General features: G+C 38.1%; 1 protein-coding gene across 4 annotated transcripts in view; it reads left to right on the forward strand.

The window, feature by feature from the left end:
- XPO6 (exportin 6) overlaps window positions 1–14681 on the forward strand; it is a 131602-nt gene that overhangs the window by 38682 nt on the left and 78239 nt on the right. For all 4 annotated transcript variants that reach the window (XM_037814490.1, XM_037814491.1, XM_037814492.1 and 1 more), the window contains 3 exons: window positions 273–470; window positions 5339–5498; window positions 7833–7910. In XM_037814490.1, coding sequence (XP_037670418.1) covers window positions 273–470; window positions 5339–5498; window positions 7833–7910 — 436 coding nt within the window. The remainder of the gene's footprint in view (window positions 1–272; window positions 471–5338; window positions 5499–7832; window positions 7911–14681) is intronic.

The following is a 14681-nucleotide window of genomic DNA, read 5'->3' on the forward strand; positions in this document are numbered from 1 at the left end:
TTACTTTTTGGTGGCCATTAGTGAAAATGGTATAATAAAAAGTTTTTGCAACATACAGCTTTTTGTTTCTCTTCAATTATTTATTTAGCAGATCATCTGAGTAATGGGATTGTTCTATCACAGGATTTGAGTATTTTTATTGCCAGAGTACTCCAAACTTGTTTAAAGCAGGGTTTCTTGTTTATTGAGGTTATATGGCCTAACCATTGGATGAAAACCAGTTATTTTTCTGTATAGGTTGCTAACTTAAAAGATGTATCTTTGTTTTTCAGAATTTGATCAATAAAATGTGGCTTGGGGTCCCCTCTCAGGATAAGATGGAAATCCGTAGCTGCCTGCCCAAACTCCTTTTGGCTCACCATAAAACCTTACCTTATTTTATCCGGAACAAGCTCTGCAAAGTTATTGTTGATATTGGCCGTCAAGATTGGCCCATGTTCTACCATGACTTTTTTACTAACATTTTACAGGTAAGAATATACCTAAGGAGACTTTGAAAACAAACCCAGGAAACTTGGGTATCGTGTACATTGTTTGGAAGCAATTATTTTCTTCTCTTGAAGAGTAATTTTAAGATTAGCATGTTGGAACTGTAGTAGCGAGGTCATTGTAGGATCGATTATCTCATTCACTTAAACTTTTATTCTTGACATGTTTATACCTTTGTACATTGGAGAAAGAGGAAAAAAAGGAACAAAACTAATTGCTTAGTTAGCCTCTTGTAAAATTTTGTTCACCAAGTGCTTGAAAGCCTGTTAGGTGTTGTACCAGGTGTTGGTGGTACAAGGATGAGGCCTTCAAAAGTTTCATAGTTTAGTGAGGAGATAGCTATATAGACAGTAATTATCCAATGATAAAATAATTACTGTAGTGGAAATATATGCAGGATGCAGTGGTGGTTAGCATTAAGGCTCAAGGAGCTGAAGTAGTTTCAGTATTGTTGGTGATGAGGTGATGGATGGAGGAGTGGCAGAGTAAGATGCTGGACTGGTAGGCAGGGGCCAGACTTGGAGGGGTTTAAAAGTTAGTTTATAGTCCTTCTTTGGGAGCTAATGAAAAGTTTTGAGAAGGGTGAAAACATAACTGCATTTTTTATGTTGGAATGACAACTGTTCAGCAGTGTGGAGTCTGGATTGCAGAGGAGTGAGGCTAGGGGGAAGGAGATCAGCAAGGTTGTTGTTGCAGTCTGAGTGAGAGGAGGAGGATGTGAGCCAAGCAGAGACCCACCTGGTGGATGGAGGCGAGCAGAGAGATTCTAGAGGCGTTGGTCAGTGGCTAGATGGTAGGGGTAAATGGAGGGAAGAATCTAGAATGACTCCCAAGTTTTTAGCTTAAATAGCAGAGGTGAGTTTTGGTGCCATTTACCAACCCAGGGCTGAAGGAAGGGGAAGTGGGTTTGGGCAGAAGATGGTGAATTCAGTTTGGCAGAAAAGGGATTTAAGATTTGTGTGTGCCTACTGTGTGATATCTAGTGAGACTTTGGGAAATGTCTCGGGGTCAGGAAAGAGGTCTGACTAAAGTTCAGGATTTGGAAGTCATAAGGAGTAGGTCGGACCTAAAAGCCAAGAGGGAGATGCTCACTTGAATCCTGTGATTAAGATGGAAACATTTTCATGTTCTTGTAGCAGTCTTTGGTCATGCAAGGAATAGGTATTATTTACAGTTTATAGAAATAATGTTTTTGAAAATTGGTTATAGTGTCAATTCAGGATTTTCCAGAATAATACCAGCTTTTGATGTTATGCCTGCTTTCTCTACAAAGAATTAGAATGATGCAGCAATTAAAAAAAAATCAGCATCCTTATTTCTTCTCTCAGATTACCTCTAAAAGTGGCACAGAAATCCTTCATTCAAATTTGTCTAGTTTTGTATAGTGATTTATTTATCTATACACTTAGTGAAATGATGCATCAAAGGAGATGGATGCATTTTTTCAGTAAACTGTTTGCTGAGCACCAGCCGTGTGCTAATTGCTAAGCATATGGTGGGGATATAGTAATGAACAGAACGAAGTCCTGCCTTTGTGGCGCTTATAATCTAGAGGGAGAGACCATCAGTAAACACTAAGAAAATAAATGCCTTCAGATAGTTTATATGTATTATAAGTTTATAAGAATTATAAAGAAAATTATAAAGAAAACTAAAGCCAGGTAAGAGGTGTTATCTAGATGGGATGGTCATGGGCGGCTTTTCTGAGGAGCAGACATCTGAAGTGATGGAGTGAGTCATGTGGGGTGTCTAGGGGCAGCGTGTTTAGGCCAGGAGAAGAGCAAGTCCAAAGACCCTGAGGAATGGCAAGGAGGCCATTGAGCCAGGAGTGGTAGGAAATGAGGCGAGGCACATTTTCTTAGCTTCTTCTCTGATACACTTGCCTTCACTCCAAGCTGAAGACAGTTCTGGTAACTATCTGTGGCTCTCTTAAGAGGGAGCCAGGGAAATCCTTTGGAGATGGAAGAGATCAGGAAGGATAGGGTCTAAAGGAATTCATTCCTTGGTTGGGTCAGTGGCAGGGCCTGTGAGAAGAAACAAAGGAACATGACACAGAGGACCACGGTCCTGAGGTGAGGAAGAGCTATGTCTTCACCCAGCTGGAAACCAGTTTCTTTGATGAAGAACAAAACATTTCCTGCCTACTCCTGAAGTAGAATTAATTATAAGTAAGTGAGAATTTGGAAGAACATTTTTAGGTGAAGCACTTACAGAAGTTTAAAAAGTCTAGTTGTCCCTCTCTGTTTCCCAGCACTTCCCCCTTTCCATCCCTTCAAAATTGACTCCTTTAGCCTCATGGAGCCTTCATAACTTTGAAACTCCCCATAGTGGAAAGGGTTCTGGACTGGGAGGCGCAGCGGGTTTAGGTTCTGTGGCCATCTTTGTCAAAATCATTTTGATTTTAGCAACTCCTACTATTTGTGTGAGTGAGTCTCTGTTTCCTCCTTTGTAAAACAAGTGTTGGGCTAAGCAATCTTTAAAATCCTTTCCAGTTGTAGTATTCTCTACTTCTTATATGTCCATGAGAACTTGTTGGCATGGTATGTAGGCCATGTCAAAAATGATTGGTGGTCAGTTGCTGGCATTTCTGACATAAAGAAAACCTTTTCATCAGGTATTGGTAAACAAGGGCAAACTGGTTCTGGGATCAACTTAGCTGTCAACAGTCCTTTGATTAAACTTTCATACCAGGAAGAGAGGATTTAATTTGGGACCCCAGAAGGATTATTGCTGTTCTTAGTGTTGGTGGGCCACTGAAGAAGAAAGTAGTTGAGATCAAACTCACCCCATTCTCCACCCCAGCCACCCCCTACACCCCCACCCCTGCAGACACACACATTCATCTCACCTTTCTTCAGTCTGTTCTGAGGTGGACCTGTGGTTGTGTTGTGACTGGGGCCATATAATTTAGGGCAAGCAGCATAGAAAAGAATTGCTATTTCTTCTCTGATTGGGTGATGTAATAAAAAAATTATTGAACCTTTTCAGAAACACACCCTAAAAACCTGAACTTGATCTTCAATCTGAAGGTACTTATTATGGTCTGTTAAAATAAATTGTAGAGATTACCTGTGTTAAGACCCTAAATAAGATATGTGCAGACAGTAAAAGGAATCACCATTTTAATAAAAAGCTTCCTGGACACAAAGCTAGTGAGAAGAAAAATTACACTTTTTTTTTTTTTTTTAAATCAGGCTGTTCTCTCAAGTAAAGAATAACTTTCCTTTCAGCCACCTTGTTGCCTGACCTTTTCCCTTTTCCCCAAATGACAAGAGAAAGGAGAACTTTAAGATACATTTTTATTTTTTTTCCTATGTTGGAGGAACTTTTTACTGCTAGGGAGCTCAGAAGCATTCATATCTACAGGAATATATTCCATTTTGCAATAATAAGCATTCTCAGCCAAGAGAATAAGAATGAAGGCTTGGGGGAAAAATAGAGACAAAAGAGGTAGAGGAGAAATAAATGAAAAGGTAGAAGTAACGTAATCTTTTGCAAAACAGATTGATAAGCCAGAGGTCTCTGAATGGAAAGAGATGTTTACAATGCTACTTTTTTTTATGTAAAGAAAAATTTTTAGAGGTTGCGGGACATTATCTGGATATAAGCAGGTGTTAAAAATAGTCTGGACTTGTAAAAAATGAAGGGAGAACTTGTGGAGGATTGTTGTGGCTTGCTAAAGCTGCTGTTATGCAAAATGGCAAAATGGCTTTTATAGAGGGGATTTATTAGGTTACAAATTTACAGTTTTAAGGCCATAAAAGTGTCCAAACTAAGGCATGAAGAAAAGGATACCTTTACTGAAGAAAGGCTGATGGGTCTGGAACACCTCTGTCAGCTGGGAAAGCATGTGGTTGGCATCTCCTGGTCCTTTGCTCCTGGATTCTGGTTTCAAAATGGCTTTCTCCAAAATATCTACGGGCTTCTGTCTTTCTTAGCTTCTCTCTCTCAACAACTGTGCATCCTTGCTTGTAGGTGCCATGTATTCCTTGAAGTGGAGAATTTATGGTTTATACAGGTACAGTTCCTGGGTGCCCTCCTCTACCTTAAAGCTTGAGTAAATTAAAAACTTGCTTGTGTCAGGAAGTGAACTCCATTTAAAGTTAGTTATTAAAGAAAAAGGTCAAGTACTCCTTAAATTGTTGACAACTCACTTATATTTTTACTACTTCTGGAGCTAAAAAAGAAATGTAATAATAATGCTTTGAATTTTGTGAAATTAACTAGAGAGATGTAAGTAGAGTTAGGCTATTGAAAGTGTACTGCTTGTTTCTCTCGTTTAACGAAACCACCTCAGTATGGTACAGAGGATATAGCAGGTGATAGAAAAAGTAAGTTAATTTGCTATGTGGGGTATTTGCAAAATCATAACTAGTCACAGGTTAATGACATGTATGCATGTTTCTGCTCTTTTATGTTTTGAATCCTGAGAACTTTTTTGAAGTGTGCAATGTTTAGAAATGTAAAGTTGATTAAAACCTGAGTAAAATTAAAAAGATACCATGAATTGATTTATATATATTTTAATCACTAATGTGTTAACCTATGCAAGTTAACTGAACCTCTGTTGGGAATTTGGATGTGTATTAAAATTGCCAAAATAGGTGTTAAAGAACTTTGTTATCTTGCTCTTTTTAAGTTCATGGTATTAGAATTTTGTTCTTAAAATAAGATGGGAAAATATTTTGAGTTGTTAAAATAGCCACATAAATGCCATTTTTCTAAAGCATTGATTTATGTGGCCTGTTATGTAATTAAGCACATGGAGGTACTTCACAGGTTTACTGCTACTCAGTCTTCCTTGTATCTTATTAGCCAGATCTGTTCAGAACTCACTTTTTCCTGGCAGTTGATCCAGTCCCCTGTGACAACCCCCCTCGGGCTGATCATGCTGAAGACCACTTCGGAAGAGCTGGCTTGTCCCCGGGAGGACCTCAGTGTGGCTCGGAAGGAGGAGCTGCGGAAGCTGCTGCTGGACCAGGTGCAGGTAGTGCTCGGGCTGCTAACAGGTGAGCAGTTGCTTGGTGCTGTGCTCTCAGCACTGGGCTCTGTGTTTAGCACACTGTAGACCTCAAAACATTTTTGTAACTTCTTTCATAGTATTAATTGGTCCTTGTTATATCAATGATAATAGGAATGTGACTGAAATACCCGTTACTGCATTCTAAGTAAGGCGAGTGGCAAGCACTGTATTTAAAATAATTTGAATTTAAGATTAGGAAAAGTTGGAGGTGGAGGCAGCTGAGAAGATTTCAGTTTCTGAGGAGGGGAGTGAGACAAGGTGTGGAGGCAGCCCCGGGTACTAGGTTGTAGTAGTATGGAGTATTTTCCTACTTAAATCTATTCTGTTTTCTTAGAGCCTCATGACAATGGGTGAAGGGTAAGAACAGACTGAAAGCAAACCACAAAATGGACAGAAAGATGGGGTGAGAGTGAGGGAACTGGAGTCATGAGGCCACGACTGCCACACTGCCACTAGAACTTGCTGGCCCGGGAGGCTCCCGTGTAGGAGGTGCCCATACTGGGCAGGGTGGTGCTGGGAGCCTACCCTTGCTACCTCAGGGAATGTTGTGCTGAAAGGAAGTGCTTTTTTTCCTCTAGCTCCCCTACCCAGTGTTTCTTCTTGGATGTCTAACAAATTTTTTCTTTTGTACATTCAGTTCAGTGTATGTCATATAGTGGGCATTTAAAATTATTTGGTTGAAAGAATGTTCAAAAGTGAACTTGTGATTTTCCTTCAGCATCCTCCAGATCTACAGGGGGAAACCCAAACTTTAGCATTCATTTCTTCAAAGCACTTTTATTGACACCCTCAACTAGATGTTAAGTTTCTCGAGTTCAGGACCATGTCTTATACCTCTATGTCCTGCTGTGCCCAGCAGCATTTTAAATATATAAAACCTTGAGACATTCACATACATAAAATTCACTATTTAAAAGTGTTCATTTCAGTGGTTTTTAGTAGATGCACAAGGTTTTGCAACTATCACTACTATCTAATTCCAGAACCATTTCATCACCTCTAAAGAAACCCTTTACCCTTTAGCAGTCACTTCTCATTCTCCCCTCTTCCCCAGCCCCTGACAACCTGTAATCTACCTTCTGTTTCATATATATTTTAATATTAAATATTTTGAGAACAAGGTATCTTCAGAAAGTTTTATGAGCATTTTATGTGCCAGGTTCTCTACTGGGGATACAAAGAGTAATAAAACACAGTCCCTGCCATTTAGTCATTTACAGTCTAGCAGGGGAGATAGACAAGTAAACAGATAGTTAAAATATAGTATTTTAAGTGTCATAATAGAGATATGTTCTAGGTATAGGCAAAACTGAGGATAGAAGACTTCATGGAGGAGGTGACAGCTGAATGAAATCCTCGTGGACAGACAAGCAGCAGTTAGTCTGGTGGAAAGGTCAATTTGTGATTAGCCAGGAGGAGAGCAGGTTAGAGGTTGTGAAAGAGAAGGACACATGTTCCAGGAACAGCAAACAGTTCAGTGTGATGAAGCCTTGTGTGTGGGGTGGGCTGAAGTCTGGGAGAGGGTGAGCAGAGGCCAGATGCTGAGATTGGTAGGGTGGTGCCATTTACTGAATGAGAAACGTAGGAGAGGTAGTGGCAGGTTTGTGGGGGAAGGTAAGTTGAGTTTAGGACACTAAGTGGGGATGTCCACGAAGCAGTGATACGCAGGTCTATGAATGCCTTGGCTTGTTTGTAAATCTCTGACATATGACACAGAGCTTGGGATACATGGGCAAGATGAGTTTGGGCTGAGAGAGAGATGTGAGACTTCAGAATATGTTTTGTTGAAGCCACAGCAATAGATAGTCATCCCAGAAAACAGTGAAATGAGAGGACAGGAAGGCCAATGTGGGAACCTGGGGGAGATGTGCATTTAAGTGATAAGCATAAGGTGAAAGAGACCGAATCAAGTGCAAAGAAACAGGAGAAAAACCAGGAAAGAGTGGTGTTATGGGCTTTAGGCAGTAGCCTGGAGTGCCACAAAGTGGCAAAGGAGAATCAGGATCAAAGTGGCTGCTGAATAGACTCAGCAACCAGGTGACCCTGGCAAAGAACACTGTTGATGGAAATAGGGGAAGAGAAGCCACATTGCAAGGTTGAGGTTAGGCAGTAGAGATCTTGAGTGGGGACAGTACTGTCTCTAAGATAGCTGGGAAGTGAAGTAGACACAGTCATTAACTAGAAGGGGCCGTTTGGATGAGAGAGGGATGTTTAAATACTGATATTTGGTTAAAGGTACTAGTAAACATTTTTTTCTAAATCTGATTTTCATATGCTGGAGTTTATTTTTCTCTTAAACCCAGTTTCTTCTTTTTGGTAGGTATCTTGGAGACTGTCTGGGACAAGCACAGTGTAACCGCTGCCACTCCACCGCCATCCCCGACCTCAGGAGAAAGTGGTATGGTCTGCTGCCACATGTGGGGCTTCTCTTCTTAAATGCAATTGGGGGTCTCAGCAGGGTAGTAACAGCTTATCTGGGCCAGATACAGATGATTCCTCCTTAATCTATTTTTGGCCTCTTCCTCATGTTCTCTGAGTTCTAGCCTTCTTAATTCCTCATAAGTAATTATGCTTTCTCATATAACGTGCTCAGCACATTTTTGCTCCTTCCTTGTCCATTATGAAGATGGCATCTTTGATCTTCTATCTCCTCCCCCCTCCTCCCTCCCCCCTCATTCCCTTCAGCTTCCAAGTGCATTCCTCCTGGTTTGTTGCCCTGATTTTTCTCTTTTTCTCAAAATTCATGGCTGCATTTCTTTTGCTGAAGTTGATACGAGCCTGTGAGCTTGCGGCTCTGCAGGGGCTGCAAGAGGTGAACGGCAGCCTGAAGAAGAGAACATCTAAATGCAGGGTGCTTTCTTCCCCACCTGATGCAGGGAGAAGTCATGTTGGCCAGCACAGATGGGGACCAGTATGCAGTCAGATTGTTTTTCAATCATGAATTGAGTAACAGATGTATCATTTATATTTAGTCAGCATTGAATTTGTATCAGTGAAGAATAACTTGGTAATGTTTGGGCATTTGTGATGGTTAGTCAGTACTGTACAGGTTGCTAGTTATTGATCACAACATCTTAATTTCTGTTTCAAAAGTCAGAATGCAGTTTATTTAAAATGACTACTTTCAAGGAGGGATGGAAAGAGGAAATTGTGTCTGAGCAGGAACTCTTAGTTTCTAAATGCTTCTGTTTACACTAAATGGTCACAAATACATTTCATGTAGAGTACATCCTGTAAATTGGCACATGCTTCTTCCTCTACTGTAAAGTATGATGTGGCTAATGAAAAATATTTCTACATCTTTCTCCATTAACCCAAGGAAAGAGTAGTTCTTTTGAATTAGATTTGTTTTTACATTATATAACTTGAATATTAGCTTAGCATCCAGTTTAAGTTAGCAGCAGCCATTTACTCCAGTAAAACTTATTTTTTGAGATCATTTTCTAGTACCAAGAACTATGTGTTTTAGTTGGCTTCATTCAGGTATATTTTCTCAACTCAATTTATACTTTGGGGGCCAGCCAGAGGGAGTCAGATAATACACACCATATGTTTCACCTCTTTTATTTGTTGCCTAGCTTTTATTTATGAGGTTAGGGAAAATAATGTATGAGCTAACTGGACATTTCCATGCAAATAAAATCCAAAACATGCTGCTTACATCTTGAGAATTGCCTCTTAGAATCTATTAAGAATATTTGAAATCTTGAATTTTAGTATTTGAGGAAAATCATTAATAAATTGAGACTATGTGGACCTGGGAAGTTAAACTTTAAGCTGATATACTTCCCCTTTGAAAAAAAAAAAAAAAGGAAGATATTGCGTATTCATTTGTTATGCTTTTTTTTTCTTTCTCTTTATGACAATTGCCAAGTGAAGTCATCAGCTCTTGTTCATTATTTGGATAGTTTTGATGAGTTAATCAACATATATTTTGCTGCTTTTGCTCAACTGCCTTTGTGCACTCTTTAAGACACCAAGTTAAGCAGAGAATTTATTAGGTTTCTTGACCGTAAGCTCAGTTTTCTAGAGGAAATTCATTCTGAGAAACTTTAGGGTCGAGTGAATAAACAGAATTGTTCCCAAACACCCTATTAACATTCGTTCCCTTCTGGGCTCTCCCTGCCTGGGCTTCTTGTGACGCTCCCTGGCAGGTGTAGCACCCTTGGGATTTTGGTGTTCTTTCTTACGCAGTTTCTTTTAATATTGTTTTCTTCTGATCTCTTTCAAGGAACAAGGCCCAGGGACTGGTCCTCACAAAAACTGCTGTAGGAAATGGTTTGAAGGGGTGTATGTGTTTTATTTCTCAGAATATTTCCCCAAATTGTTGCCTCATCTCCTAAGCTCTCTGCAATAGTGATTACTCACCTCTTCTAGACCAAAATCTGGTGAAATAGATGATGGTTTCATCTCTCATTTACAAATGAGGAAACTGGCTTATGGAGACTAGCTCCCTAAGGTCACATTGCCAATAAATGGTGGAGTAGGGACTTGAACCCCTCACTCCCCATCTGTCCTGACTTTGCTTTCTTGGTCATTGCCCACTTGTGCGTGCCTCTTCCTTCCCCTGGTTTAGAGGCCTGCTTCTAACTTGAGAGGATCCTCCATACCTTCTCTGAACGCCTCTTTGGCTATGAAAGGAGAATAGCTATATCCTTTGGATGATATAAGGGAAGATGTGGTTACCACCCTCTGCACATTTTGTCTGTTCCTTCCTGCTGCGTGTGTAGAGCTGCAACTCTCTTCCTTAGTTATTGTCCTCTGCCCCTCACTTTTTTTTGTTTGGGCAGACGGAAAAAAGTGAACAAAATTATGTAAATATTGCAGTCCTGAGATAGCTTTGTTTGCTCTGCAGTAAAAATTACAGACGTCTTTCTCATCTACATGGTATATAGTTTCAAATATAAAGATCTGTTTACACAGTGGGGTGATGAAAAGTTTTCAAGGTGAGCATGTATTAGAGAGCTAGAATTGACGAATTTATACCTTCCTACTTTATCCCAAGCTCTTTCCAAATTGTTTACCTTTGTGCACTTGCAAATCTTTTCACATGGTCCCTTATAAGCCTACTTATAGCAAGGTGGGACTTGTGAAGGTCACTCACAAGTCTTGTGATCTCATTTCCTTCTCCCGAGGGCTCTCTGAATAGAGACTGTTCCCCTCCCCCCCCCATTTTACTAACCAAGGGTACTGTTAGATCATTGGTTCTCAACCAGGATAATTTTGTCTCCCAGGGTACATTTTACAAGGCCTGGAGATATGTTTTGGTTAACACAACTCAGGGATTACTATTGGCATCTAGTGGGTAGAGGCCAGGGATGCTGCTCAACGTCTTTTGCTGCACAGGGCAGCCTATTGTACATAACAAAGAATTATGCAGCCCAAAATGTCAGTAGTGCTGAGACTGAGAAACCCTGAGTTAGTAAACACAGAGCTTAATAGAAAACATATGAGATTTCAATCATTTAAAGAATGAAAATTAAAAAAAAAAAAGCTGAGGTGGTCTTTGCATGAAAGCCCCATTACAAAGTGTTTTAATCATATCTGGGTTGCTACTAAGTCAGTAGATAATACCAGAATCCACACACTTCTTTGAGCACTGGCACATACTGGCCCAATTCAGGGAAGATAAAGTCACTTCCCAGCTTTTATAAACAAGGTACCCTGTTATATAGATAACTTGTTAAAGCTCTCTTAAGTTTGTATTAGAAATGCTGCAGTTCACTGTATTCTGTGGCAGTTCCTTTCACTTTGATTAAAATATATTTTTGAAAAACTTTCCCATAATCAAAAATATCTTAAAATATTTAAATTTGAATAAAATAATTTTTATTGAAAAACAACATGAAAAGTTTGGTTTTTTTTTTTTTCTTTTTTAGGGGAAAAAAAAAACAAAACACAGGTCGTCATATCTCCCTAAACCGTTTTTACCTTTGCATAATCCTGGTCAGTCTTTGTCCATGTGCACCCATCCATCTATCTTTCTGTAGTTGCAGTCATGGTGTATACCCACCGTGGACATTCTGCTTGTTTCCACGTGACTTTAGATCATGCATATTTTTCTACATTTGAATGAATATTGCCTTTTTTATTTATTGCTTTTCCTGGCTACATAATCTTTTCTGTTGACTTGTCTTCTGGAAAGGAGCATAGGCTTTGGGGCCAGACCTTGGTTTCAGTTCAGCTCTACTTCTTCTTAGCTGAGGGCCTTTGAGAAACACTTATTCTGTCTGTGCCTTAACTCTTTTAACAGTCTGTAAATGTGGATAATAATACCTAACTTTTAGTTGTGAGCATTAAAAGAGAATATGCATGTAAGGTGCTTAGTGCAATGCTAAGCAGATAGCAAATGGTGGCTATTGTTATCATTTTCATTGATGTTTTGCTTTTTTTTCTCCCTTAGCAATTCCATTCTAGAAAAACTCTTCTGAGCCATAGAATAGGGCAAATTTTTAACCTTCTTTTAATAATGGAAATTAAACCTCTTGCTAATAAATCACAAAATCCTCATTTTAATAGCCTAGGAAATTGAGGTGAGAAAAGATTAACTGACTTGTTCATATTCATCTAACATTAGTATAAGACAGTGGTTCTCAGATCTGGGCAGGGGGTCCCAAAAGTCAGATATGTATTCATAAATATGCTAAGACATTGCTTGTCATTTTTGCTCTTATCCTCTCCTGAGTTTATAAACATGGTTTCGGGTCCCACATTGAAGTTAACCTTTAAGAAATTACTAGTCAAATTTTAATATAATATCAAGGAATAGCCACAGTTTATCTGAAAAGGCCGTTAAAACATTTCTCCGTTTTCCAGTTGCATGTGTGAAGCTTGATTTTCTTCATGTACTTCAATGAAAACAACGTATTGCAACAGATTGAATGCAGAAGCAGATATGAGAATCTAGCTATCTTCTTTTAAGTCAGACATTAAAGATGTATTTAAATTTTTTTACATAAAAAATGTAAAAGGTGCTGTTCTCACTAATTTTATGAGGGTATATATATATTTTTTAATTTAAAAATGTTTTTTATGGTAATATGTAATCAGTTTATTAGAAATGAATTAATAAATATTTAAAAATTTTCTCAGCTTTGATTTCTAATGTGGGCAAATATCAATAGAAATAATCCACATAAATAAAAGCTCTTTGGGGTCCTCAATACTCAATACTTTTTAAGAGTGGAAAGAGGTTCTGAGATCAAAATGTTTGAAAAGAAGCTGCCAAAGTACAAAAAAAAGGGGTGGGGGGCGGAATCTGCATACTGAAATAAAATCAGGTAACATTTGGTGATCATTCTAGACTTCTCTCTATACAATGCAGATACAGACAGGATAGATTAGATTAGATAAAAAGACAAAATGGCCTCATGTATTTTCTTTTTTAATAGAAACAACAAATTTTTAGTTATATTTGAATTTAATAGATGGTATTAAACTAAAGGAATTGCTGATCTTGATCTGCATTTTCTGTAAGGGATATTAGTTCCTAAAAGATATCTCTAAGGTCAAGAAAAAAAGATTATGAAAACAATTTCTTATTACGTATTTTAGTTTTAGACCATGTCTTTTGATACTTCTTACTTGTGAAAGATGAGAAAATTAAGCAAGCACGTCTTTCTGTAATTCCTACATTTGTTTAATCTTGATTCTGTATTTAATTCAATGCTTATACCAATCCTTTTGCCACAGTTCTCCATTCCTTAATCCCGCCCCCACTTAATTATTCATGTTGATTTATCTCTATCCGGTTTCATTGACAGCATCCTCTCTAAGAAGAATTTGTAGGTAATATATTATCTGAGTTTTTGCATATTTGAGAAAATGTCATCTGCTTTATTACTCAGAGGATAACTTAGGGCTAAGTCATAGTTTCCCCAGAACCTGTAGGCACTGTACTGCTGTCTTGTGGTTTGAATGTTACTGTGGAGAAATATGAATTAGGCATAAGTTTTCTCCTTTGTATACATGATTTTTCTGTCTAGATTCTTTCTTTATTTCTAAAGTTCTTTGTATTGATCACTCTTACCATTTTTCCTTGGGGTACAATATGCCCTTTCATCTTGTGAAGTCACATCTTTATTTCAGGGAAGTTTTCTTTATTTTGTTTTGAATATTTTTCTTCTCTTGTCTTCTCTAAAATCATTTTTTGTTTTTTTTTCCATTTCATTTTGCATGATTTACTTTAGCCCAGTGCTTCTCAGAAATAAAGCACAAGAATCAGCTGGAGGGCTTGTAAAAACACAGATTCCTGAACCCCATCCCGAGGTTCTGCAGTAGGTATGGTGTGGAATCTGGTAATGTGCATTTCGGACAAGCTTACAGATTATGCTGATGGTGTAGGTCCACAAAACACACACCTTGAGTAGCCCAGCAGTTCTCAAAGTTTTGGTCTTGGAATCCCTTTATTGCTTTAAAAAATTATTGAGGTTCCTAAAGGGCTTTTGTTTATGTGGGTTATGTCTGTTGATATTAAAACTGAGAAGATTTAAAAATATTTATTAATTCATTTAGAAATTAAAATAAGCCATCACATATTAGCATAGATAATATATTTTAATGAAAAATAATTTTCTAAAACAAACAAAAAATGTACTGAGAAGAGTGGCATTGGTTTACATTTTTGCAAATCTCTTTAATGTGTGACTTCATGAAAAGTAGGCAGATTCTTTTATCTGCTTCTGCAGTCTCTTTTGCAGTGTTACATGTAGTGTAGTCTCTCTACTTGCTGTGTATGCCACTGTATGCTTGTGAGATAATGACAGTGAGAAAGGTAAAGATGTTAGTCTTCTCATTTTTTTATTTTATAATTTTTTTTATTAGAGAGGTACATTTACAGAAAAATCATGCAGAAAATACAGGGCTCCTATGTCTCCTCACTCACAGTTTTCTTTATTATTAACATTTTGCATTACTATGGTAACTTTGTTACAGCTTATGAGAGAATATTATTACAATTGTACTATTGTTTATAGTCCATAGTTTACGTTAGTGTACCCTATGGTTGGTTTTTTTGTTTTTGCTTTTTTTTTAATTCCAGTAGCATGTATCTATATACACACAAGCTAAAATTTCTTCATTTAACTACATTCTCATACATAATTCATTGGTATTAATTAAATTCACAATGTTGTGCTACCGTCACCACCGTCCATTAATCATGACTTTT

This window comes from Choloepus didactylus, chromosome 21 (assembly GCF_015220235.1).
Source record: "Choloepus didactylus isolate mChoDid1 chromosome 21, mChoDid1.pri, whole genome shotgun sequence".
Lineage (NCBI taxonomy): Eukaryota > Metazoa > Chordata > Mammalia > Pilosa > Megalonychidae > Choloepus > Choloepus didactylus.